This window comes from Colletotrichum navitas, assembly GCF_030913465.1.
Source record: "Colletotrichum navitas strain CBS 125086 chromosome Unknown LY79scaffold_32, whole genome shotgun sequence".
NCBI classification, from domain to species: domain Eukaryota; kingdom Fungi; phylum Ascomycota; class Sordariomycetes; order Glomerellales; family Glomerellaceae; genus Colletotrichum; species Colletotrichum navitas.
The window spans coordinates 79,455-104,936 of record NW_026850578.1 but is presented as its reverse complement, the minus strand read 5'-3'; the positions used below and the strand labels follow the sequence as shown (position 1 = coordinate 104,936).

The 25,482-nt window shown below is 57.2% G+C and overlaps 7 protein-coding genes across 7 annotated transcripts; 4 read left to right on the top strand and 3 right to left on the bottom strand.

Moving 5' to 3' along the window:
* Window positions 1–1,688: 1,688 nt before the first annotated feature.
* On the top strand, window positions 1,689–3,977 carry LY79DRAFT_669987 (high-affinity methionine permease; the record flags this gene model as incomplete). The annotated part of the gene is made up of 7 exons (XM_060563721.1): window positions 1,689–1,956; window positions 2,029–2,268; window positions 2,339–2,510; window positions 2,656–3,069; window positions 3,153–3,289; window positions 3,355–3,607; window positions 3,722–3,977. The coding sequence occupies 7 exons, from the start codon at window positions 1,689–1,691 to the stop codon at window positions 3,975–3,977; spliced, it is 1,740 nt and encodes a 579-aa protein (XP_060413780.1).
* Window positions 3,978–4,711: 734 nt separating this feature from the next.
* LY79DRAFT_590494 (uncharacterized protein) lies at window positions 4,712–6,965 on the bottom strand (the record flags this gene model as incomplete). Its single annotated transcript, XM_060561162.1, has 4 exons — window positions 4,712–5,352; window positions 5,438–5,727; window positions 5,812–6,063; window positions 6,151–6,965. 4 exons carry the CDS (start codon window positions 6,963–6,965, stop codon window positions 4,712–4,714), a joined length of 1,998 nt encoding a protein of 665 aa, XP_060413779.1.
* Window positions 6,966–8,148: 1,183 nt separating this feature from the next.
* On the bottom strand, window positions 8,149–11,216 carry LY79DRAFT_590493 (fungal-specific transcription factor domain-containing protein; the record flags this gene model as incomplete). Its single annotated transcript, XM_060561161.1, has 3 exons — window positions 8,149–9,775; window positions 10,077–10,229; window positions 10,912–11,216. 3 exons carry the CDS (start codon window positions 11,214–11,216, stop codon window positions 8,149–8,151), a joined length of 2,085 nt encoding a protein of 694 aa, XP_060413778.1.
* A 2,935-nt stretch (window positions 11,217–14,151) lies between these two features.
* LY79DRAFT_687745 (uncharacterized protein) lies at window positions 14,152–15,027 on the bottom strand (the record flags this gene model as incomplete). Its single annotated transcript, XM_060564684.1, is given in 4 exon segments — window positions 14,152–14,235; window positions 14,248–14,290; window positions 14,684–14,738; window positions 14,758–15,027. 4 exon segments carry the CDS (start codon window positions 14,825–14,827, stop codon window positions 14,152–14,154), a joined length of 252 nt encoding a protein of 83 aa, XP_060413777.1. The 5' UTR covers window positions 14,828–15,027.
* A 1,481-nt stretch (window positions 15,028–16,508) lies between these two features.
* On the top strand, window positions 16,509–17,801 carry LY79DRAFT_554910 (uncharacterized protein). Its single transcript, XM_060557888.1, has one exon. It carries the CDS (start codon window positions 16,939–16,941, stop codon window positions 17,416–17,418), a length of 480 nt encoding a protein of 159 aa, XP_060413776.1. The 5' UTR covers window positions 16,509–16,938; the 3' UTR covers window positions 17,419–17,801.
* Window positions 17,802–21,537: 3,736 nt separating this feature from the next.
* On the top strand, window positions 21,538–23,745 carry LY79DRAFT_516308 (major facilitator superfamily transporter; the record flags this gene model as incomplete). The annotated part of the gene is made up of 6 exons (XM_060554806.1): window positions 21,538–21,876; window positions 21,938–22,014; window positions 22,115–22,437; window positions 22,527–23,024; window positions 23,134–23,294; window positions 23,359–23,745. 6 exons carry the CDS (start codon window positions 21,538–21,540, stop codon window positions 23,743–23,745), a joined length of 1,785 nt encoding a protein of 594 aa, XP_060413775.1.
* Window positions 23,746–24,466: 721 nt separating this feature from the next.
* LY79DRAFT_516273 (emopamil binding protein) lies at window positions 24,467–25,261 on the top strand (the record flags this gene model as incomplete). Its single annotated transcript, XM_060554802.1, has 2 exons — window positions 24,467–24,719; window positions 24,798–25,261. The coding sequence occupies 2 exons, from the start codon at window positions 24,467–24,469 to the stop codon at window positions 25,259–25,261; spliced, it is 717 nt and encodes a 238-aa protein (XP_060413774.1).
* Window positions 25,262–25,482: the final 221 nt, after the last annotated feature.

Genomic DNA, 25,482 nt, shown 5'->3' with positions numbered 1-25,482 from the left:
AAGCTCTTTTCCTTATCACCTATGCTTGTATGATTTCTAGTAGATTTAAAACTCAACGTTACCCTTGAGGGAACGAAAGCAGGGTTGCAATAATAGTTCTGGTGTGGCAGACATGATCTCGAGTGGTCAATGCACTGCCTCAGCCGTCGGATTGCGTTATGCAGCGTTCCGATGTCGACATAAATCCAAAAGATGCCGAGCCAAGCGAGATTTCGCTTTCTGTCTTGACCGTTTCAGAAAGGTCGTTTGCGCTAGGAGAGATCGATATGCAAAAAGACTTGTGCTCCGGCAAGTGGCGGCATTTTGACGTTCGTTGTCGACAGCAGTTCCGCGTCTCGCAGCCACCGGCGCATGGCATGGACGTTTTCATTAACATCTGCCGCGCGCGCGGCCAAACATCCTTGCGAGTCCTCAACCCGCATCTTGGGGTGATATGAGTTTTCTTGGGATGAGCACATGGGCTCATATGGAGGACTGGCCGAGGCCTGGATAACTACAAGGTGGAGATGAACGGCTAAGCCAAGGCTTCCATGCAGTAAGTGATGTGCCCTGATTGGGACCCTTGGCCGCTCATTCTCGGATTGTGTTTCCCGAGTGAACATGAGTTATCAGTCACACTGTTTCTATCCCACTATCCCAAGTCGAGGCATCCCATCCTCATCGGTCCAAGGATCCGGTGCGTTGAGGGCTTCAAACCTTTACGTCCGCGACACTGACGGCATATGCCTACAAAACCGTAGTCCTCGCTCTCATCTGATGAACTCACCTACATCAAGACCCTCCCATATGACTACCCTGCCGCAGGTGTCAAATGTCTTCAGAGCATCCCGTATGCTTGGGACCATCTGGTTATTGTCAGGATAGCCTGTGTCACCTTATTATGCGAGATGATGTATGGATCAGATATAATCGAGCCAAGAGGCAGAGGCAAGACGGCTTTTCCACCGTGGCGTGTTTCCAGTACCCATCCGCTTCCTGTTTCGTTGGAGCTATGTAGACGGTGGTTGAAACCCTCATCCACTAGTGTTTCTACCCGCGCTCGGGAACCCACCCTCGCGCGGTGTGCCCACTTGCTGATTGGGGCGTGTTGGGAGGCTGCGATAGAGCAAGGCCGAGGGTGGATGGCGACATATGCCACAAGTGGTTATGTGGCCGCGGCGGGAGATACTGTTGGCGGGATGTGCGCCGACTGATAATGTGTGTTCTTGGCAATGAAAAACTTCTAGGGCTCAGGAAGCACGCAATAGGCGCCCTTGGATCCTAGGATTTCGTCCGACGAACCTAGTCGCCTGCTTTCCGTCCCTTGTTGTGAACCATACCCTGACATCGCCAGGTCGAGTGTAACGTCTCACCGTGGAGAATCTGCAAAGTGGCAGATAAGGAGAGGGGTCCAACGCGCTCCCCGGAGTCGAGGTCGATTGTGTGCTTTTACTCCATAGTATCGAACAGGACCCATGAGTCGGGGATCTCGCGACAATGTGACGACAGCTGGCAGACTCGTCTTTCGTGGAAAGTATATATACATCAGCTCCGTCGTATAATCCCGTATGTCTTGATACGGTGATTCACCACCCATTCGGCTCTACTGAACAAACAGGCTTTCAACCTGCATCTCCCCGGGACTCTTCCTAATTCCTCAGGCCGTCAACAACTCTTGTGTGTCGGCACATGTGTGTGATCAACAAGCAATGGGGCTCTTTGCGAAGCTCTTCCCGAGCGGCGGCGCTTCCGCCGTCCATGCCGACACCGAGGCCAGCGACTCGGAGCCCTCCATCATCCACGACGGCGGCCTCGCCTACACTAGAGTGAAGGGGGGCAACGGCTCCAAGCCGTCCTACCAGGAGGCCGTCGGCGCGCCTGTTGAGTCCGACTCGCCGCTGGGTTACCACGTCAACTGGATCGCCATCATCTTCCTGAACGTCAACATGATGATCGGGACCGGTATTTTCTCTACTCGTACGTTATACCGCAGTGCGGTGGCAGGGTACCCTTTTCTAGATGGCTGTGATTTCTGACGAAGTGCCACAGCCGCCAGCATCCTCAGCAGAACCGGCTCCATCGGCTTGGCCCTGATGTACTGGGTCATCGGATTCCTCATGGCTTCCGCCGGCTTCAGCGTCTACCTCGAGCTGGCCAGCTACTTCCCCAACCGAAGCGGCTCCGAGGTCGTCTTCCTGGAGCAGGCGTACCCCCGGCCGAAACACTTCTTCCCCGTGGCCTTTGCCGTCCAGTCGGTGATCCTGTCTTTCAGCAGCAGCAACGCCGTCGGTGGGTCGCCTCCGAGGCTGAGAAGAAGAGGAAGAAAACGCCCCGCAGCACGTTTGCTGACCTTCGACAGTCCTGTCCAGATACCTCTGGAGGATGGCGGATACTACGCCCTCCGAGTGGCAGATGCGCGGCGTCGCCATCGCGGCGTATACGCTCGCCGTCATCTGCGTCATCGCACACAACCGATACTCCCTCTGGCTTGTCAACTTCATCGGCGCCCTGAAGATCCTCACGCTAGTCTTGTAAGCTGGGCCCGAAAACGCGACCACTTTTCTCCCCCTCCACCCCGTTCTTCCAACTGGGCCAAAAGTCTAACAACCCCGAAGCATCAGCATCGCAGGCTTCGTCGTCCTCGGCGGCAACATCAAGCACATCCCCGACCCCCAGGCCAACTTCCGCAACGCCTTCGACGGCACGACCAGCAACGGCAACGACCAGCAACGGCAACGACCTGTCGAACGCCCTCGTCAGCATCGTCTTCTCCTACGCCGGCTATTACAACGCCTTCAACATGACCAACGAGATCCGGAACCCGATCCCGACCCTTCGCCGGAACGGCGTCGTCTCGCTCCTCACCGTCGCCGTCCTCTACATGCTCTGCAACATCGCCTACTTCGCCGCCGTGCCCAAGGCCGAGTTCAAGGGCGCCAGCGAGATCGCCGCCGCCGTCTTCTTATCCAAGCTCTTTGGCAGCAGCCGCGCCGCCGCCAACGTCCTCAACTTCCTCGTCCTGCTGAGCGCCTTTGGCAACCTTCTCGCCGTGCTGATCGGGTCGTCCCGCATGATCCGCGAGATCGGCCGGTATGTTATTACCCCCCTCTTCAGGCGTCCGATTTAAGACTTGCCATGTTCAACACTAATCCTGGCGTCCCCCCTCGTCACAGACAAGGTGTGCTCCCGTTCACCAACTTCTGGGTATCGACCAAGCCCTTCGGGACCCCCCTGGGTCCGTACTTGCTCAAGTGGATCATGACCTTCATCATGATCGTCGCGCCGCCTGCCGGCGACGCCTTCTCTTTCGGTACGTTCCCGTTCTCCTATTACCATGACGCGTTCCGACACAGGCTACTGACACGCCGCCACCAGTCGTCGACCTGGCCAGCTACCCGAGCGCCATATTCAACTTCGCCATGACGTTCGGCGTCTTCATCCTGCGCCGCCGCCGCCAGCGATCTGGCATCGGCCGCTCCGAGTTCCGCGCCTGGGACGTCGTCGTAGTCTTCTTCCTCGCCGTCCAGGTCTTCATTCTCGCCATGCCATGGTGGCCGCCCAAGGGCGGCCCGTACGCCGGCGACGTCAGCTTCTGGTACGCGACCTACTGCGTCGTCGGCATCGGAATGTAAGTTCTTCCCCTTTCTTCTTCTTCTTCTTCTTCTTGTCTTACCCCTCTCATCCTTTTCCGCACGGCACGAAACAAACATGCTAACGTGCCGCCCCTCTCCCCGTTGTATAGCATTCTGCTCTGCATCCTCTACTACATCGCCTGGATGTACGTGCTCCCGCGCTGGCTGGGCTACGAGATCCGCACCGAGATTGTAAACGTCGACGCCAAGGGCGCCAACACGCACCGCCTCGTCAGGGTTCCCAAGGCCGAGGTCGCCCGGTGGGACGAGGAGCACGACGAGGCCGGCAACCTGCGCCGGAGGCACGCCACCACCACCACCATCACCGAGCTCGAGTCCAGTAACTCGAACGAAAAGGTGCTCTGAGCGAGCGGTTTGATTGGACGAGGGGTGGGATGGATTCGTTGGAAAAGGCACAAGATGGTGGCAGAAGGGGGTAAGCTACCAGAGGGGGAGGGGGCTTGAACAAAAAAAGTAATGATTGGTGCAACTGGTAGTCCAGTGTCCTGGCCTACTGTTTCACTCATCGTCGCCTCAGCCCAAGAAGACCAATGGGAGGCATTCAGCCTGTTACATAGACTGAGGACATCAATGCTCACATTAGGAGATGAATCACCTCAGGTTCACCGTGGCATCACTTGGCACTGTGATACAGCCGCCTAGATACTGATTCTTCTTTAAAGTCGTACGCAGAACCAACGTCATGCACGAACATCGAGGCAAAGGAAAAGGGGGTGAGGGGAGGAGGACGGAGAGAATGTGAAACTATAACCATCAACCACAACGTCTCGAAGTCATCAGGCACATTGTCCGCAAAGATTGGCCATTGCAACGAGAATAGGGAGGGAGGTAGTATTGATGTACACTAGCCAGCCGTCGAATGAACTTCCCTGCAGGCTACTGAGCAGCGTTTACGGTTCAATATAAAAACAAAAGAAGAAAATAAATAAAGAGGAGACTTCCATCCCACGTCCCTGTGGTCTCAACGCCGGTTCCCAACCAACCCTACGGTTGGCATTCCCAATGACGCGCCATTTTGATGCCGTGTACCCCGCGTTCTACTAGAAACAAAAGGAGAAGAGAAAAGACGGTGGCAACAATCAAAAGTCAAACGGGATAAAGATGTCGGTAAACAGCCGGTTATCCATCAGATCGAACCCGAACTGCACGAGATCCGCCTCTCCGACCCCGGCCTCCGTCATCCCCCCGGCTCCTAGCCCACCCGGCCCGCCGTCGACATTCCCGCCCGCCGTCGCCGTCGCCGTCAAGGGATCAGTCTTGGCAAAGGGAGCCAACGCCGCCTCCCAGGTGTTCTTGAGACCCCGGATGGTCTTGATGGCCCTGTCGAACGTGGTCCCCTCGCCCGTGTCGTCGCGGAGCCCGGCGCCGTCGCGAACGAGCAAGAAGCGGTTACCGATCTCGTCGAGCGTCGCGATGAGGTCGATCGTCGTCCGCACGCTCGCGCGGTCCCAGACGGGATCGTCGAGGACCGAGATGCGGTAGAGCGCGACGACGCAGTGGGACAGCTGCTCGAAAGTGATGAAGCCCATGTAGAAGTATGAGGTCGGGGGCAGCGTGAAAAAGTGGTCAAACCAGGCCTTGATGGCGTGCAGGCACGCGTACAGGATGTCGAGGCGGGCGACGTCCGGGAGGTGTGTAGGCACCAAAGCACCCGTATGGGAAGTGAGGGCGACCTCCTGGATGGAGAGCTCCGTGCAGTGGAGCTGGGAGATGATGGCGTCTATACCCAAAGAGGTGAGGTTTTAGTCTTGCAGCTCTTCGTTTGGATGGGACGGGGGGAAGGGGGGGGGGGGGGGGAGACAAACCCGTGCTTCGTAAGTCTTCAGGTAGGTCCTGGATGATGCGCTGCAGCTGCCCCTGCAGCATCTTGATGTACATGGCCGGCGGCGGCTTCGAGCTATCAGCACCCTCCCGCGACGACTTGTCGAGCCGGGACGAGAGCTTGCTGGATTCATCCTTGAGTAGCTGCATCTTGACTAGCGCGACGAGGCTGTTGTCCAAGGGACTCTCGGGCTTGTCGTTTAGCATCTCGAGGCACTCGTCCATGTACGGCGTCCAGGACAGGGGAACCATTTTGCCCAGAAAACCAGCGATGCTGCGAGAAAAGGTTAGTCGTGGAGTTCTGCAAAACATATGGTTTTTCGTGATTTGAGGGGGGGGGGGAGAGAAGAGTGCTTACGACGCCGTGATCAAGTAGCAGGCAACAACTGCTCTCCGCTGCTCCATTGTACGCGGTGCCTGCGACTTGATGAAGAAGGTTTGGGCGACCGAGGTCTTGTCCCTATCGGCCCTCTCCTGGGCGGCCTTGAAGCATATGAAGGGATTTAGGGCTTCCAACGGGTCGCGGGCCAGTTCTAGGTCGAACACGAGGCCGATAGCGACCTGGCCGAACATACACTTGAAAGGCTTGGTCCCGAGCTGGTGGTTCGCCCTGAGCGCGGAGTAAGCATACATTGAAACCCTAAATTGGTGGATAACACGAAAGAGGAGAACACAAAACAAAACACGACAAACTCACCATCCCAAGACGACTAAGATCCCGAGGAGGTAGTCCATGCTCCTCTCGTTCTCGAAAATCACCTTCTGGCTCACGACCTGCCGCACCCGCCGCCCCAGCGCCAACTGCTGGCTCGTCACCCGGGAGGCTACCGTCATTACGCAGAGCCACAGGAACGGTCGCTCCGCCCGCAGCGCCCGCTGCGTCGTCGATTCCCCGAAGCACATGAAGGGGAAGGCCTTCATGTTCCGGTCGCGGAACCCCTCGAACATTGTCTCCGCCTCGGCCGGCGAAGGCAGGTCGTCTCCATCCCCGTACTCGTACCCGGTGCCAGTCCCCTCGGGGCTGTTGTCCGTCTGCGTCGTCGGTGTCGGGAATGGGGTCTGACGCGTACGCGCATCGTCCGCCGAGGCCACCGACCCCAAACCACTGCGCGCATCTCCCAGCTCGGAGGACGCCGTCCTGGCAGCGGTCGCAGACGGAGGTATGGCGGCAGTGGGTGCGGCGGTAACAGGCCCGGGGCCGAGTCCGACGGAGAGGTCTGGTCGGCCCGACTGTCGCAGCATCGTCACGAGCCCGTCGAGCTTCTCCTCCAGCTGCGCGGTCCTGCTGGACCGCGGCTTCCTGGAGCGCCTGCGGATGGGGTTGCTTGGCTGGCACAGCTTACTGAGCCGGTGGCAGCGCTCGCAGGGGCCGCCGACGGGGCGGAGGATGCATTTGCACTTGGCCCGGGAGCAGTTGGTACATGCCCGCCCGTACGGCGCCGCGATGCCCCCGCTGTCGCTGGCGACTGAAGGGGCCGGGCCTGAGTCGTGTCTTCCAACTCCGGTTGACATCCGGAGTTCGGAGCGAGCAAAGAAATGGGAAAAAGCCAAGCAACGGGCCGGTCCCCTTTGCCAACCCTGTTCGAAGGAAGGCGGGCCGAAAGATAGATTCAGGGCCCTCCCCTGGTTCGCAGCAAACTGTCTTAACTCTTGCGGGATGTCCGGGATCGCCGCGTGGCTTTCTGGGTGCGACCGCTTGAGCACGCTGAGCTTCGAATATCGATTACGAAGCCGCTTAGTCAGTTCTGGATGCAACAGCAGAATGAAACTGTGCTCGACGGAGAGTGTTGTTGATCGAGACGAACGAGACGAACGAAACCCGGCGGGTTTGGATATGTGCGGGTGATCTGGCGGGTCTTAGCGCATAGGGGTCGAACTCCGTCCGTCCACTGCTGACATACACCGTCCCTTGTTATATGGCTGGACGGTGTGCACGGATACATGATGCCACGTGAGCGGAGTTGTCTTAAGTCCGAATTCCGGTCGTGGCGTTCATGCATAAGGGCGGGCACTGGTTGGCTCAACAAGTCAAGGTACATGGAGACGAGGATACAGAAGATATGCCTCGTCGCATAAGATGTGATGCTCAAGGGCACACTAGCCATCACCGTCAAAAAGGAAAAATCACGAAGTGAATGATATGAAGCGTCGTGTTGCCACGGGTATTCGATTAAAACTCATCAAGCAACACATCACAACGCCATCCGGTGCTGCTATGACTGTATGCAGCATTATCGTGTCAAAGGAAGCAATTCCAGGGTTCTTGGATGTTGCCCTGATCACAAAAGGACGGATAAAAAAAACAGGGAAAAAACAAGACGCAACCGCCAACTTCTCCATAGAGCCCGGCCAGAGTCATTCATCGACTGGGCCATCAACGCCTTGATGATAAAACTCATTAACCCTCACTACACGCGCACACGCCACTCGCTCCCAGCAGGGAGCCACGAGAAGAGCCCCTTCAGTCCAATGCCCGCTGATCCGCGTATACCACAAGGACACCACACTCCTCCCCATGAAACAAAGCAACAATGACCTCCACTCACGGGATGACATCAAATGATCGCAAACTCAGTCGCGGGGTATTTTTTTTCGGTAGTCGTACTGTACAATATACCGGTCCGATATGAATCAGGACGTCCGAACATTGGTTGGATGAAATGTTCTGATCATCAAAAGCCGATCAAGAGGTGAGTCAAACGCCACCACCCATAAACGCGGCAAGGTCATCCAGCTCGAGCAGCTGTCGCTCGAACGCAGAGCATAACTCGCTAGCCGTCATGTCCTGGGGCACAGCAGCCGCCGGCTCGGATGACGAAACGCCATTGCCCATGGGGGGCTGAGGCAGCATTTCGGTAGACTGCTTGACCTCGGCCTGTGGCGGAGGGGGGGGGCTCGTCGAGGCCGGTGTGCCGACGCCGCCGGAGCCACCGTTGATAGTGGTGACACCGGGACGGCGAGGCTGAGGGGCAGGCGGCTCACTGTCACGTCCGCTCTCGCTCACAGACGCCGTATGGTTGTGGACAGGACCCTGAGGGGCGGTGGCGTTGGAAGCCTGGTCGTAGTCCATGGCATCCGGGTTGGTGTCGGGGTTAGAGGCGGCCTCGTCCTTAACCGACGCCTGGTCAGCTGGCGCCGTGGTGGGAGGCACAGACGTGCCTCCAACGCTGGGGCTGGAAGCGCCAGCATCGTTGCCCAGCACTCTATGCATCACAGCGAGATGACGGAGCCACGAGCTGATGAGTGGCCAGGTGTCAACCCCATCCTGCATGAAGTGAAGGCCATCGCGCACGATATGACCGGCGGTCTCAACAGCGTTGGGAGGGGTGAGACCCTTGAGAGACAGATAGGCGACGGTCGCGCTGGCCGTGAAGGAAGAGAAGAGCATGAAGATGGGGAAGCAGATGATGCCCTCCTTGTCGAAACCGGCCTCGAGCGCCGTCAACATTGCAATAGTGCTGTGGCACGAGGTAAAGAGGCGGTCAATGATCTCGTGGCACTGGGGCGTGAGGCGCCAGCTCTCGAGATTGAAACCAGGGGCCGTGACATACTGCAAGAGACGACGGCGGTTGATGAAGATGGAGGCGCAGTGAAGCATGCAGTGGAGCATGGCATAGGTGAAGCCAGAACCCATGGTGATGTGAAGGTTGATCTGGCCGGGCTTGTCGACATACTGCATCGACAGAGAGGCACGGAGGCGCTCAATCTCTCCCATCAGTCCGGAGCAGACGTTGTCGTTGAAGGTCTCAGTGGTTGTTGTCATCAGCATCTGGACCACATCACGCCAGATGCGTGTAGCCATGACGATCTGGCCAAACTCACCAACCTCGTCTGTGCGGGTACCGGCAGGCATACGAGACGGGTCAGTCAGATTGATGGTCTGGACAAAGACAGCATTGCCAAATGCAAAGTTCATGTCGGAGCAGGGCAGTGAGACATCAGAGGTGTCGTTGACAGACAAAGCCGGCTGCCGGCCAGGTGTGCTGGTGAGCAGGCAGTCGAGGATGTACAGCAGCCAGAGAACGCGGCGGAAGGACTCGTCCTGCAGAAAGCGGTCGGCATCGCTTACAGCAGCATGATGGCTGTGGAGGATGCGATACATCTGGACCATGCGGCTAGCCTGGCCCAGGTAGATGTAGGCGCGAACAGCATTGCGGGAGCCCCACTCGTGAATGATGATCAAGCAGATAGCCTGGATCTCAGCAAGGCTGGGAGTGTCGAGGTTCTGATTGATGATGCCCATGGCCTTGGCGGCGAAGTGCTCGGCAGCGCCGGTAGCGCCGGACTGGCCACCATAGCGCCTGATGAGGGTGGGGGAGCTCCTACAGGGATATAGAGTTAGCGGTCGTTATTGACCAAACTACGACAGCATAGCACTGAGTCGGCCTAAAGTCAAACCACAGAAGAAACAGTGGAGGACCTTTTCGGCCTGAGTCCGGACATTTGGGGCGAGGTGAGCCGATACGACACATCCGACCGGAAGGCCGCACCACCCACAAGAGTCGGACATTGCGGGGGAAAGGTGGTGAAACACGAGGCCAATAAGAGAATTGGGATCGGAAATCAGGTAGCCCGACGAGGGTAGCAGGCTCCGGGGGAGAAAAAAAAATGATTAGTACGTACCTGGCAGCGCAAGTAAGCAGTGCATAGATGAGGGCCGGGTCAAGAGAGGCGTTTTTGAGCTGCTGAATGAACGACGGCTTGTGGAAGGCGACACAAGCAGGGAACGTCTTGGAAATGACCCGTTCGCATTCCTGGATCAGCTCCGGAGTAAGTCTGGGGGGGGGGTCAAAAGTCAGCTTTCTGTGCATGCACCTGGGTAGACCAAGGAGCCGGCGACTGGCCCGGAAGCGAAGAGTGGAGTCTGGAGTGGAGGAGACGGGATGCGACTCGGGAAATGAGAATGGGGATGGCACAGGAGAATGACTGAATGGGAGGGGGGGATAATGGGTGGGATGGGTAGCGCCGCCAGCACACGGCTCCGAGATCCAAGCTAGCGGCGGTGGGAGATGCGGTCGGTTTGAGAGATGGGGTGCCGCCTTCGGATCGAGGCAAAGGCCGACGGATCTTGGGGAGAGGGGAACAAGGGGGTGCAGAAGGGGGGTGGAGTGGGCAGATGAATCAGAAGGGGAACAAGCAATGACCGCGCGTGTGATGAGAAGAGGGACAAGCCACCGCGCCCAGGCCGCATGCAGAAAGGGCCGAGCTCTCTCTCCCTGTTCGGCGGAGGTGGGCGGCGGCGACACAGCCGAGAGACGAGAATAGCACACCGGCCACACACGGCGCGCGCGAGGCAGCTGGCCGCCCGCTAGGCGCGAAAAGTGTGCGGTGCGCGTTGGTGGGCTCCACAGCCGCCGAAGGGGCACAAAGTGGGAGAGATGATGATGATGATGATGATGATGATGATGGAGGAGGGAGTTGTCGTGGAGATAGGTAAAGGAAAGACATGTCAACTTACTTCTCTGGAGTCTGAATGTGACGAGAGGTGGTGGAGGCCGGGTTGGCGGCGCGAACATCGCCGGCCGGGACAGAGGCAGGCAGGCTCTCGCGCGCAGGGCGATGGGCGGCAGTGTGGCGGGCGGGGGACTGGCCGTGGTGATGAGCCATGGATTCGGAGGGCAGATAACATTCGTGCATTCCCTTTGCACAGTTCTTGCAAGGAGCGCGACCGTTCTCGTAGACGCACTTGGTCTTGCCCTTGCGACAGCGCACGCAGGCGCCGCCGGCTCGAAGGGCGGTAGACCGCACAACGCTGGCAGACATGTTGGGCGAAGCAGATGAAGGACGCGGCGATTTTGTCGCTGAGACGCGAGATTCAGACATGCGCCGACAAGCAGATGATGCGATGGTTTTGGGGAGGTGCTTTTGGGTGTTCTTTTCTTCCTTTGTGTGCGCGAAACCCGGGGGAGGGCGGTGACGGCGCGCGTCGGCGTTGAAGACGGCAGACGGACGCGACGCTATCAGGTCTGTTTTGGGGTGGTGAAGTGTGGGTTTGAAGTTGGCGACAAGGAGGAGGATGGGGGGGGGGGGGGGGGGAGAGAAGGCCACGGAGGTGTTCGGCGTCAAGGAGCCGAGGAATTGGCGAGGCGAAGTTGGAAAAGGGGAAGAAGAGAAGGAAAGGTTTCGGGGGTGGAAGGGGAGCGGGAGGAGGAGTGTTTTGTTGAGGGGGTTCCGGAAGAGAAGAGAGTTTTGGGGCCGGGTGACGCAGAGGAAAGAAGACCCGTCGCGCCGAGATTATGGAGAAGGGTGGCTCCAGAAAAAGGCGAGACCCCCAGGCAGGAGCAGGAGGTGAAGCGGACGGGCGGGCGCGGCGGCGGCGGCGCAAGGTCAGGACGCCTAGAAGGGGCAATAACGCTGGAGGGAAGGAAAGGGTGGGGGCGGAGGGGGGAAGGACGGAGAGGGCAAGGGAGGGCAAGAGAGAGAGAAGAGTGTGTGTGTGTGTGTGTGTGTGTGTGAGAGAGAGAGAGAGAGAGAGAGGGAAGGATGTGAAAGGCCTCCTTGCCCTTTCCCCCACAATAACGACGGCGAGGGGGGAAGCACAAAGCGAGTCGGAGCAAGGCTAGCAGCCTCCGGAACGGCGCCGGAGCAGAAGGATATAAACGGATCGTTTGAGAAAGGGAAAGTGGCTTCGCCCTTTGCTCTGTGCTGCGTGCCTGTGTTCTGGTGGAAGAAGGGCAGAGAATCGGAGCACACGGTCGGCCGCGATTTCTCGGTGGAGGGCGACGAAATCCGGGCGGTGGTCCTTAGATTTTCGGTGTTTTGGAAAGAAGGGCAAGGGGCGTGAGCAGAGAACCTAGAAGGCAGAAGAAAGAAAGGAAGAAAACGGCACGGGTTACGGAGTAGAATACGGTACGGAATACGGAGGACAGGACCAGGAATTGATCAAGGTCGGGGAAGGAACGAGACGGGGCAGGAGAGACGACGCGCAAGACAGAAGAGCAGTTGTCAGTCTGCGTGGGCTGGCTGTGGGCAGGCAGGCAGGCAGGCGGGCAGGCAGGCGGGCAGGCAGGCGGGCAGGCAGGCGGGCAGGCAGGCGGGCAGACAATCATTCTGGCCTGGCAGACACCTACGGCATCACGGCACCAACACGGAACACGGGGAAGTCGCACACGGTCGGCGGCCCCTGCACTAGATCCTCTCTCTCACTTCCCCCCCTCCACCCCTTTCCCTCTCCTGCATGCTGTATTTGCATTTCTTCGATTTTGTTTCCTAGCAAAGGAGCGGCAATGTTTTCCTCTTCGCAACCACCAAAGTCATTCACTCTAGGCGACTTACTGGATTAAATAAGTAGGATGTCCGTCTGCCTTGGGGGGGTTGATTGGGTTGTGTGTGTGTGTATGTGTGTGTGTGTGGAAGCAATGCCGAGGCGGCTGCTCCTTTTGTCTTGCCTCCCCGCCGAGGCGGACGGGTGTCGCCAGACGTCCATCTCCACTCAGAGCTGGGCGCGGGTCGCGGACACGGGAGCAAGAAATCGGCGACTCTTTTTTTGGTGGGAAAAGGAGAGAAGAGAAGGGCGGAAAAGGGGAGGGGTGGGGTAGGAAAGGCCGGGGGGAGGTGCCCTAGGACAATGGAAGAATTTCCCACGATTCCACGCGTGGAAGGAACCTTGCCTCGGGAAGTACGGAGTACCTACCTAGTGTATGGTGGTACAGTAAACGCCAATCCGGAGGCAAACGGGCAAACATGAAAGAGCAGACGAGAAGGAACAAATGAAAAGAGCGCACGAAAAGAAAGAAACCCCAAAAAGGTGGCAAAAAAGGGAGGGGGATACGGCAGGAAGGACAAGGACGGCCGGGTGACGAGTGGCTGGGCTGGGGCAGGTAGACACGGGCGGGCCTGAGGTTCTGCTGAGGTTTTACGGGAGGATCGGCTGGTGGTGCCGGAGCTGAGTGAGGAAGGAACGGAGGGGAGTCAGGAGCGAAGGGGCCCACTCTGGCCCTGTTCTGTCCTCCGCAGGCCCCCCTTACGGTGGCTTATGTACCTGGTACTTGAATTTGCCATCTCTCCACACCTTATATGCAAGTACTCGCCCCTCCCTCATCTGCAACCTTCCACACATCTGGTACCTGCCTCGGCGCGACTGCGCTTGCCCTGCCTGACACGATGGGACTCAGCCGTCACCGTAGGCGCCTGCCTCCCAGATGTGCAGATGCAGATGCTGCTGCTTTTTCTATCGGTAACCAACGACATATTCCTACGCATCTAGGTATGGCGAGGTACCAGCTCAGGTCTTGTCTATACCGATCTCTCTCTCTCTTTTTTTTTCTTCCTTTCCCTTTCTCTTCTTTTTGGCCAACGCAATCGCATTTCAGCAAACGCCTGCCTGACCAAACCTCCCCCCTCCATCGTGTTTCTGCCCAATTCCCGAGTCCCGACTCGACACCGCAGAAAAGGAGGAGGGGACAACAACAGAGAGGAGGAACCCCCCACCCCCCGCAAAGGCCGGCTGTGGCCCGAAAGCCAAAAATCATACAGTACTGCCACAGTGCCTGTCGGTAACCGTCCCCGATACGTCTTGTGTCTCGCATCCGTCCGTCCTTTTGCCCACCATCGCCGGCGGATGCGCAACTCATCCCGCTTGCCAGTCGAAATCGCCGTCATATGGGGAGCCCGTCGCTCCGTTTCCTCACCTTGCGCAGTGTGCCCCCCTTCTTCCCAAGCTTACATAGTAGCTTCACGCCGCCCTTCTTGCACACCCTTAGACAAATGTCCCTTGATCGACATCCATCCCGACGCATTTTCCTGCCTTCTCGACATGTTCATGCGCGGATCCAACAGGCATCTTCGAGCCAACCTGCTCACCAATTCCGTTCGGGCCCGATCGGCTCTTTCTGCCACTCTCCTGCGACGTTGCCGGGCCCGTCGTTCAATACCCTATACCGTATCCTCTCAGTAGATTCGTACACCGCACTGACTACGGGCTGCTGGATAGGGGCTAGCAGGCTGGCAGAAACAGGGATCTAGAAGTGGCAAATGCAAGGGTTAGTCAACGTCAGCAGCAAGTTTGGTGGCAAGGGTTAGGGTTAGATGGCTAGGTGGGTGGCTAGGCTGGCTGACCGCCTTTCGAAATTGGCCTAGTGGGTGGTCTGTGCGGTGTACGAATCTGCTGAGAGGATACGGTAGGTACAGCGCTTCATGTCTCGGCAGCACAGAGTCACAAACCCTGCCGTGCACGCGGCACGCTGGCTTTGGTCCACCCACGACCTTGGGGGGGACCGGCATCGACCGACCGTTCTGCCCATCCCCCCTTACCAAACAGTCCTGAAAAGACACTGACTTGGGCGACTCGACGACACTGGCACACTCGCGTACTGGTTAGGGACTGGCCAGCAGCAGCCACGTCCAAGCCAAAGCCAGAGGCAGGCGACGGTCATGACATCGGGGGCGTGGATGGCAAACGCCTCCGGGCGAGCCTATAAGTGCCGCAACCCTGGTCGTCATCGCAGCGCAACACAACCCTCTTAGTGCCTTCGGAAAGTGCCTTCTGTCTTCCTCTCATCTCCTCTCCCTCCGTCTCTTCCCCTCTCCTCTCCTCTCTCCTCCACCACTGTAGCCCTCCCCGAGTTGTTCCACGGAGCACCCAAATTCAAGCGACGACGGCAGCAAGGTTATCCCCCTTTCCGCTTGCCAGGTCCAGCAGTCAAGGTCACGTCTGGAAGAGCACTCTCCCCACAGCGCACGGTATGGCACCTCCCGTACTACTGTACACTTCGCCCACTACACTGGTGACCTCGGTGTACTTACGGCATACCCGTTATCGACCGAGATCAAAGGAGGCCCGGACACGAGGCAACACATTTTGGTCGTCCCTTTCCCACCTGCTTCACCGGCGTTTGCCGGAGGCGCTACTGCTGAATACAAAGTGCATGCTTAAGCGATCCATCACGTCTGCTTTCAGCTTGAACATGGCCGGTGGCGGTCAGCTTGGCTCCTCCGTCAACGACGGCACGGTTTAGATCTCGGCCACCATGCTTTCTCTCCGTCAGCCACTGCAAGCCGCTGTCACCCCGAACCCTCTACGTGTCCCAGAGTGCCATTCCAACTATGGGGAGAGGGGTGGTCCACGGTTGTCTGCGCATCCAGGGTACATTCCCGTGGTCTGGGTTGCGGGAGTGGGAGGGCCAACTCGGGTCGTCGTGCACAAAACCAAACACGGCAGAAGCTGCCGCCTCGGCCGGGGCAGACCATGCATACTGCTGGTCCGTCTTCGCTCCGGGGACACCCCACCACCCTTGCCCAATCCTCGAAATGGACCGACAATCCCGAGAACGATCAGCGCCATTTCGTTCCGGCAACGCGCCAAATTTGCGTTTAATCAAACTCGACTTACCCTCGCGGTCTGGACTTTTACTTTCATCTGCCCGTGCTGAAGCGGACTTGCGCTCCAGGTGCCCCACACCGGCCGTCCATTACGATTCACGAGCATGCGAATGACGAGAATATCGACTGTCCAACGCTCTGTCACCACAGCACATTCACATCGAGTTTCACGCCAGATCTCGCACAAAGAGCGTGCGCGCGGCTGCTCTTCTGGCCAAGTCGATGCAGGCGTACACGTTACCGGCATTGAGCCCTGAGGCCACCGGAGCGGGCGCGCATTGAAAAGTGAGAACATCGCAGTCTCTGCCCTGGGCCGCTCGGCTCGCAGCATTCGGAGCAAAGCCCCTCCGGATTCTCGCCCTGTCGAATAGGATAGGGGGGCCAAGCCGGGTCTGCCACCCATCCCCCCCTCTCTCTCTCTCTCTTTAAAAAGAAGAAAAAAGATACCCCCTCAAGAAATCAGAGACACGGCGACTGCTTCAGCATGGTGGGCGGCACAACGCTGAAATTGCACGATGCGATATGCTCGTCGTTCTCGTCGTCCGTTGCCAGAAACCGTTGATTGTCAAGTACACGTGTGTCCGTAGAGCTGCGATGATTGTCACGATTATTGCAATCATGCTGCAATAATACCACGTTGTCAAGTGTCTACGGCCTCGTCAGAATTTTCGCTTCATTCTGCTCCATCGGCCGGAGAAGCTCGTTACGTCGCACCTATGATGCGGAACGTCCGAACGCTGTCCCGGCGACCGAGGAAAGCCTATTTCAGGGCTCCTCGGTAGCAGAATCCCCCCCTCCCCTCCCCCCAGACGGGGCTGGCTGCTGGCGGCGGTGTCTCATTCCGCGCGGTTTATTCCGGTTTCTTCCTCGGCTGAAAAAGAATGGCCGGATTCATTACCAGGTTCTCATTCATTCTCTGGAGCAAGCACCTGCAGCCCCCGTTTCTTGGCGATGCTCTTCATTCGTGCGATTTCGGACATGGCCTTTGAAGCCCGCTGCCGGGCGCGCGAGCTGGCAAAATGTTTCCTCACTCCTGTCATAACGCTGCGGCAACCTGGGGACCCCCCCCCCAGTGCGGACGTTTTCTTGATAATCAGCCCACCCCGACCCGATCGTGTCAGTGCAGCTGGGCTCAGCTCATCCGTCCGCAGGCCGAACAAAACGAATGAGACTCTGCCCTTCCGCTTTAGGTATCCCATCATGCTACCGAGCAGCAGCAGCATCTGAAACCCAACATCCGACACAATGGGCGCAGTTGTGCAAGCCAAGACCGTTCGCCCAACATCAAACGAACGACCAAGCACTGTTTGCACCGTCCGCCGGGCCCATCAGCGGCCAGAGCATCCCACTGTCGCTTCGTACATGGTATGTTACCGACGCAGCGGTGCGCCATTTTCATCAGTTGCAGCGTCGTCGCCGGTGCGCTTCCTGTCAGCTGATGGCCGCTGACGACGCCACTCTGTTTTCTCCGTGTCTTCCGGAGCTCGTGCCCACTTTAACTGCCCCCTGTTGCTTCCAGCCGGAACCTCTGCCCAGCGCTACCACGCCCGGAGTTGATGTCATTTTCCAATACACCTCCGTGTTGGTGTCGCTCTCATACCCCGTACTTGTCTTGGAGAGTTGCATTCTGGCCCGGCGCCTCTGACCTTCCCCCTCGTCTCCCTCTTCTCCCTCCTGCCAACGTAGCACGGGACATGCCCGACAACATTTGTGACCAACGTGCCAACCTCGTAGATCAGCGAAGAGAGAAAAGAAAAGGACAGTTAGAGAGGAAGCATCAACCGACCGGATCGTTGGTGGGAACGGAGGCCGGGGAAGGCACAAAGCCCTTCGGAGCCCAGCCGACACTCCGTCATGGTTCAGATTTTTTTTGCTGGGACAAAATGCCAAAGCAAGTGAATCAAACCAGCCGAAACAATGGAATTTCTCACACAACCGGCGATCAGTACGACCACGGCCGGGGTTTAGGTAGTGAGTGTGGTGTTTTGTTTTGGGCCTTGCGGCCTCAGGCGTAACTATGTCATGAAGTGGGTCCTTTCCCGGAACCACATCCGCCGGATTCCGGACGACCGGCTGTGGCATGATCCACTCGGTCAAGGGCGCTAGAGAAGGCACACCGATGGCCCCGCTCCCGACAATCAGATTCGCTCAAGTCCGCGGCATGACCTGCCTGCCGCGATCCAGCACGTGAATCCCGCCACCACGGTTCTGGTCTGACGTACTCTGTATCTCCTGGTTTGCTGTGCTGTGCTGTGCTGTCCGCCTTCCCCGTCGAGCCACTACCGGTATTCAAACTTGTTTTTCCTGAAGCCCCTGCACACCGCGTGCTGTTGCCGAAGCCGTAGGTAACCTACTTTTACTCGGCTGTTCTTTGCCGTAGGAAGTCTGTGCCCCCGCAACTTGGATTAATAACCACCCGGGAACCCAGAATCCCGTTGGCAGTTCCGCCTACCGACCTGGGCCTTGCCGCGTCAGAATTGCAATGAACTGACGATCTGTGCGGGCGGAGTTAATCGTCGAGGAGGAGCCGGTCTCTCTCAGCAGCCTCAATTATATGACAAAGTCCGAACGCGATGACGCCAAGACTACAGGGTGGATTGGTCCGTCCACGGGCGGGGGGGGATCGAACGGCGGAATACTCGGCCCCATAGCGCACACTTGTCCATCCGCGCGGCTGACGGTGCCGGACAACGCTTTTTTCTTTTTTTTTTTTTCTTTCATAGAGGCTATCCAATACCGTATGGCTTAATAAACAGGCTTGAAAAGTTACTTTGAATGTCTAAATGAACGGTCTTTTCTGTGTGCGGCTGTTGTTCATGAACAGGCAGTGCAGGATTGGATCGTACTCGAAGAACAAATATTTGCCCTATATCCTTTGCCGCGTTGGTCATCTGGACAACTCCGAAGAGGCGCGTAAACTCGAACTGGATTGTGGCACTCTGCATAATCCCCCCGTTATTTTGCGCGTTGTCTTTCCCGCCGTCCTCCCCGTCGTCGTCATCGTGTCAGTCCCCTTGTGCCAACCACTTTTTCGAAATGCAGAGTATCACATTGTGGAATCCGGCACAAGGAGCAGGCTCGGTTAGTGTAATCAAAAAACGTTTTCCTGTTCGAAGCTACTCTTTAAATCCCCCGCATGCCATTCTCAAGATGTCTCTGACCTTCGCTTCATTGAGGGAGTTACGTAAGGTCGGGTATAGTCCGGGTCGGAAATCTAAGTCAACTTCGTTGTCTCGACGTTGTACGGCTAGTGGCTAGGTATATGTCGTGCATAGACCGCCGTTGAAAGTGGTTTCCGGGCAATCGAGTCAAACTGGCTTCTGTGCGGGGTTTCAAGGTGCCATGAAGTGATATATGATATATTCAGAGCATTGCTTGCTGTTCGCAAGTAACCGCGTCTATCCTTGTTTGTAGCAGACAGGAGCCCAACAGATAGCTGCTATGCTCTTAATAACATAAATGTAGCTAATAAATCGCGAAGCGCCATAAACTCTGTGGTTTTGAATCCCACTCATACCCCTGGCCTTGATTCTGATCAGACCACTCGACGGTTCGCAGAATACTGCCACCGGATAAGTCGGATCACAACCACCCGGATTTTGGCGCGATGTACCTGGTTAGAAAGTTCATGAGGACTGTAGCAGGTCCTCGGCGGTTCTGGCGAGCACTGATATTGGTCCAATGACTCCCCTCTGTGGTCCTGCCTGAGATGCAGAGAAGGTTGTCGCGACGAGCGTGGGATCACGCGGCTGATTTCCGGGGGCGGGTGCACCTGGGAACGCGGTACACATGGCTACTAGCGCTTGAGTAGTCGAATAGACGGGCTACGACGTTCATGCTGTCGTGGGCTTTGGCAATTGTCCGGATAGACCCTGGTAGGACTGGCCGCTGGCCATAGCCCGTTAAATAGTCTGTTTGCGGAGCTCCATGTGAGGAACGACGAAATTCGGATCCTTCGAATGGGTGACTGGATGCAGTGGGAGCAAACTTGATTTGATCATTATGATGTCAATGGATCGTTGCGTTAGTCACCCTATCTGTCTAGAGTCTGGGGTGATTTGGAGCTGGGCGCAGGCATGGTGTAGCCAAGGATGAAGCTGGAAGATCAGGGAGGGCAGTTTGGACGTCCGTTGAAGTAGGTCACGGGATATTATTAAAAACTTCAAGTCAATTAGATCACCAAAAAAAAACCGATGGTGCAATTCGCCAAGGGGCGAGCGATGTACCAAAAATAAGGTTAGCGGAGCGGCCTCGCGTGAGTTGGAAGATCCCAGTCTCCCGGACCAGGCTAACGGTGGGGCAGTGAGGCGGAAGCTTAATCATTAAATAGTCTTGGTGGGTTATTGTGGTCATTATCGACCGGCGACGGGAATGACGATGCCTTGTCCCGCGAGTCCCGGTCTCAACCGCGAGAAACGGGTTCGAATGAGGTGGGCTGCACGATGAATCGGCCGTCGGCATCGGCATCCCCGATGAAGACGTGACGATTACCCTGGCCAAGTTGCCCGTCAACTGACTTCTCCACCGTCCGTTCGTATATCCTCCAATATATAAGGCAAAGGTTAGTGCTGGCCCGGGATCTTCAGCTTCGTTGATATCGCCCAATCTTCCGACCACCGGGCCAATAACGTGTCTTGGATGAAGCGTTTATCAAGTTACGCAGCTCGACCTTTACCCCCCTTATTTTCAGCAGAAACATGTTCTCCTGCTTCGGCTCAACGTCTGCGAGGAGAGTGCAGCATACCGTCCCGATCGCCCGAGCTTTATCCGGCTTATAACCCGCGTTTGATAGTTGCACGGCCAGGTCTATGCTGTTGCGGTCTGCCTTCAAACCACCTGCAGGATAAGCTACGGAGGGACTCGTCTGTTCACAGTGCGGGATCGAGGAATCGAGAATAAGGTGGTTCACTGGTTACCCAGGATTACTTACACGGAACCCCAAGGAGGGGCCTAAACGAGGAACAGGTTTGTTGACAAAGATTCGCCCAACAATAAACATAGAAAAGCAGGGACAAAATACATAACGAAAGTGAGTCACACGTTGGGTGGAATGTAACCCGGCAGTAAGATGCCGTAAGTTAGACTAGGACTTCAAAGCATGCGGTTGCGGCTCTTCTGGGCGGACTTATTCGATGGGAAAAAAGACCCATTTCAAAGCAAACTCCCCTACATTGCTGACCCGACGGGCGGCCGGAGTTTAAGAATGTCAGTCACCCAAACCCTGGCTGACATTGAGATCCTCCGTCTTACTGAATGATGAAACCCGCCAATTTGCACAGAGCGAACGATAAGGTATCCCCAAAGGATTAGCGGCTAGTCTAAATGCGGCCCGAACATGCACGAGCCGTGAATTATTCCAGCGCGCCCCAGCGGGCTGGGAGCCACCATCTCCGCTGGTGACGCATAGCCGGTGCGGATATACTCATCTAAAGTCCCTCTCTCCCACCTCGCCGGGATTCTTACCGCAGACGAATCCCGGATGTGCAGATGTTTGTGGGTGGTCAGCCCTACGGAATCAGGTCATGTGGATACCTATCGAAGGGGATAGATGGTGTCGCCTGATAGCTGTTTGTACGGGGTTGAGCCGATGGACTGTGGTGATGGATTGACGTGGACCGGGGTTTGAGATGATAGAGTTTGTTATATTTACGATGGTCCGCGGGACTGAAATGCTTGTTCAGACGACCAGCCGTCAAAGTTCATCCGGAAACCGTCTCGAGGCGACATACACCTTTACAATCAGACGCAGCACTAGCCGTGTAACATGGCCAGGTTCTCTTCGCGTGGCTCCAAGGAGACACCCCTGCCCGGCACGTTGACATCCAGCCAAGGTCCGGAATCGCCACCATCAATGGCACCCGTGGCCGACCTCCGGGTCTCCGAGAAGCCACCGTCGTCCCCGATAGGCACCGACCACGAAGCATCCGACAAGTCTGCGGAGGACGGGAGCCACGGGGCGACCGGAGACGCCAGCGTCTTGGCTACGGAGCAAGGGGATGCAGAAGAAGAGGAGTACATCAGTGGCATCAAGCTAGTCCTCGTCCTCGCCGGTTTGACGCTCGTGGTGTTTCTCATGCTCCTCGACGGTTCCATCATCACAACGGTAAAGACGCACCTCTACACTACGGCTGTGAAGAGCTACTCATGGCTGACAATGGGCACAGGCTGTTCCCGAGATCACAACAGCCTTCAACTCCCTGTCCGACGTGGGCTGGTACGGCGCTGCCTACAGTTTGTGCGGGTACGTGTCCCCTATCCACGACTTTTGGGGGCAGGGGGAAGCCCCATCAGAGAGGGGGGCATCAGGAAGGCCAGTTGAGCTAACCATCTTGTGCCGACAGCGCCGCCCTCCAGCCCTTTGCAGGGAAGCTATACACATACCTCAGCTCCAAGCAGACGTTCCTGGCCTTTCTCTTCCTGTTCGAGCTGGGTTCGCTGATCTGCGGCGTCGCGACGTCCTCTGACATGTTCATCGTCGGGCGCGCCGTTGCGGGCATGGGGACGGCCGGCCTGTTCAACGGCGCTCTGACGATCATAGGCACGACGGTGCCGCTACAGAAGAGGCCGCTAATCATCGGCATCGTCATTGGGCTCTCGAACATGGGGCTTGTGGTCGGGCCTCTCATCGGAGGGGCCTTCACGCAATACGTAAACTGGAGATGGTGTAAGTGCTTGGCGGGCCGTCCCTCATTTGGATCGTTTGACTTGCTGTGAACCTTGCGATATGCTAATAAAAAAAAACCACCAACCCAGGCTTCTACATCAACCTTCCGATCGGCGGCGTGGTCGCAGTCCTCCTGCTGCTCATCCACATTCCCTCCAAGATCACGACCCCCCTCCCTCTTCTTCAAATACCTGGCCACCTCGACCTCCCAGGCTTTGTGCTCTTCGCCCCGGCGGCCGTCATGTTCCTGCTGGCTCTCCAGTTCGGCGGCAACGACTACGCCTGGGACTCACCGGTCGTCATCGGCTTGTTCGTCGGCGCGGGCGTCACGGCCGTGCTCTTCTTCTACTGGGAACACAGGCTGGGCGACGACGAAGCCATGATGCCCCTAGACCTGTTCAAGAACAGAATCATTTGGACCAGCTGCGTCGCCGGGGCTGCGAGCTACAGCGTGACCATGGTCTCGAGCTATTACCTGCCGCTGTACTTCCAGAGTGTCAAGGGGGCCACGCCGTTCCAGGGTGGAAGGGACTTTCTGCCGACCATACTGAGCCAGCTGATTTTTGCCGTGGTCTCTGGCGCCTTGGGTAGGTTTGAACTCGATGCCCCTCCCCTCCTTAGATGGGGGGGGGGGGGTTTCTTCCATGTTTCCAAAGCTCGCGTTGATCATTGGTTAAGGTTGCTAACCTTTTACAGTCGGGAGACTGGGGTATTACATCCCTTGGGTAGTCTTCGGCTCTGTTGTAGCGACAATCGGAAACGGGCTCATTTCGACATGGACCCCGCATACGAGCTCGGCCGCCTGGATAGGCTACCAGGTCCTTCTAGGCGCGGGCCGCGGGTCCAACATGCAGATGGTGAGCTGCTCCCCAAACCCCGTTCATTGAAAAGCCGGCATAGACTCATTCGCTCCCCGCTCAGCACATCATCGCCGTCCAGGCAAACTCTGCGCCGTCCCGTCTCCCCGTGGTCATGGCGACCGTCATATTCCTGCAAACCTTTGGAGGCGCCATCTTCCTGACAGTGGCTTCGGTCATCTTCAGCGAGGGGCTTGGCACCAACTTGGCAAGGTACGCCCCGTCCGTAGACGCCAAGACCATTCTGGCCGCCGGCGGAACCGGGTTCAGAACGGTCGTGCCGCAGGCGGATCTCCCCGGAGTTCTCATGGCGTACTCCAGGAGCATCGGCGAAGTGTTCTATCTCCTGGTCGCCTTGGGCGGCGTGACCTTTGCGCTCGCGTGGGGTATGGGCTGGGTCGATATCCGGAAGAAGAATGACAAGAAGAACAACAAGAAGGGCGAGGCCTAGAAGCGCGTCGGATAGGCACTGGTTGCTTGGGTGGGAGTTTTGTTGCAGCATTTTCAGGGGCCAGCATCTATATATATAGCAGACCACTCAACTAATATACGGACGGAGCACGGCTTCTGGGAACAACGATGTTACAAGACGTACGCGATCGGCCGGAGCTAAATCTAGCGAATGAACGAGCAGACCATAAGTCCAATAACGGAGAGAGAGGGTATCTACCATCACGTTGTGTATATATCAGGTTCGGAAACGGAGGACGTGAAGAGTGATGATGTGGGTTTACGGGGCCGTATCTTCCGGCGAGCTCTCGGTCACCGGACAACTCGGGATCCGGCAGTAGAGCATCAATCTGATGGTCATTTTCTTAGGCCCCGAAAGATACAACCAGACAATATGTTTGTGTGCTTCCCTTGGACCCGAATACGACGCAGGGCGCAATCTCGTTAGGTCAGCCAAGTCACCTCTGTGGCCAATGAGACGACCGCGGTGCTTCAGACTTGGCAAATGTCCCCCCAGCAATACATGAATGGGCTGATGCGGATGTTGAACCTGCCGTACCCACCAAAGCGGGGCGGACACATGGGGGAAGGGGGACATGTTTGCATGCAGTAGATGTTATAAAGCTCACTCGTGAGAGCACCTTTGCTGGCCATCCATACTTGCCAGCACCGTCAAACACGACCAGCATATACCTGACGGATCGCACCCAAACGACCTCGAAATGACGGCCAAAGTCATGATGAACGCCTCCGTCCCTGTCCACCCGTACTCCCCAGCGAGTGCAATGCTCCCTGGCTACGTCGCCAACACCTTTAGTGCAAATGAACTGCGAGCCATCTTTGCGGTTGGCGCCGCAGCCATTCTCGGGTCGACGTACCGCGTCGTCAAGAGGACGCGACCCGACCTGCCCAGTGGCGAGATGGCGACGACCTTGTGGTTCACTCTGAGTGCCTTCATCCACTTCTTCTTCGAAGGTGAGTTGTCTTTCCGGCATGAGGGAGGGGAAGCGTATCGTACCGAGAGCCAACCCCTGACTGATGATACGAACCCAGGCTACTTCTCGTACAACCAGGCCGACATGCCGACCAGCCTCCACATCTTCGGCCAGCTGTGGAAGGAGTACTCGCTGTCCGACTCCCGCTACCTGACGCAGGACTCCTTCGTCGTCTGCATGGAGACCATCACGGCCGTCTGCTGGGGCCCGCTGTCCTTCGCCTGCGCCTACTGCATCGTCGCCGGCCACCCGCTCCGCCACCCGCTGCAGCTCATCGTCAGCCTCGGCCAGCTCTACGGCGACGTCTTGTACTTCGCGACGTGCTCCTTCGACGAGCTCGTCTACAGCGTCATCTACTGCCGGCCCGAGGACTTTTACTACTGGTGGTACTACGTCTTCTGCAACGCCTTCTGGATCGTCATCCCGTTCTGCCTCATCCTCAAGAGCTGCGCGGAAACGAAGCGGGCTTTCGAAAGGGTCGCGGCGATGGAGAAGGGATCGCGCCCGAAGAAGAACGCGTGAAATTTTTTTGATTTTTTTTTTTTGGTCGAAGAAAAGGACTCTCCCCTCCCGCTGCCGTCGGGCATGCACTCGCCAACTGTTCAACAACATGTGAGGGTCGGTTGAAGTGAATGATGCCTGCTTCCTTCCTCTGCATTTGGTCTCATCGTAACCAGATTTGTCTTGGAACGATTTGAGTTGCGGGTAGTCAAAGCACAAGCTGTTAGCGTGAATGGGTCTTG

What these genes read in the sequence shown, in the direction of transcription:
- LY79DRAFT_554910 (XM_060557888.1), top strand. Translation starts at nt 16,939, where the DNA reads ATGAGACTCTGCCCTTCCGCTTTAGGTATCCCATCATGCTACCGAGCA.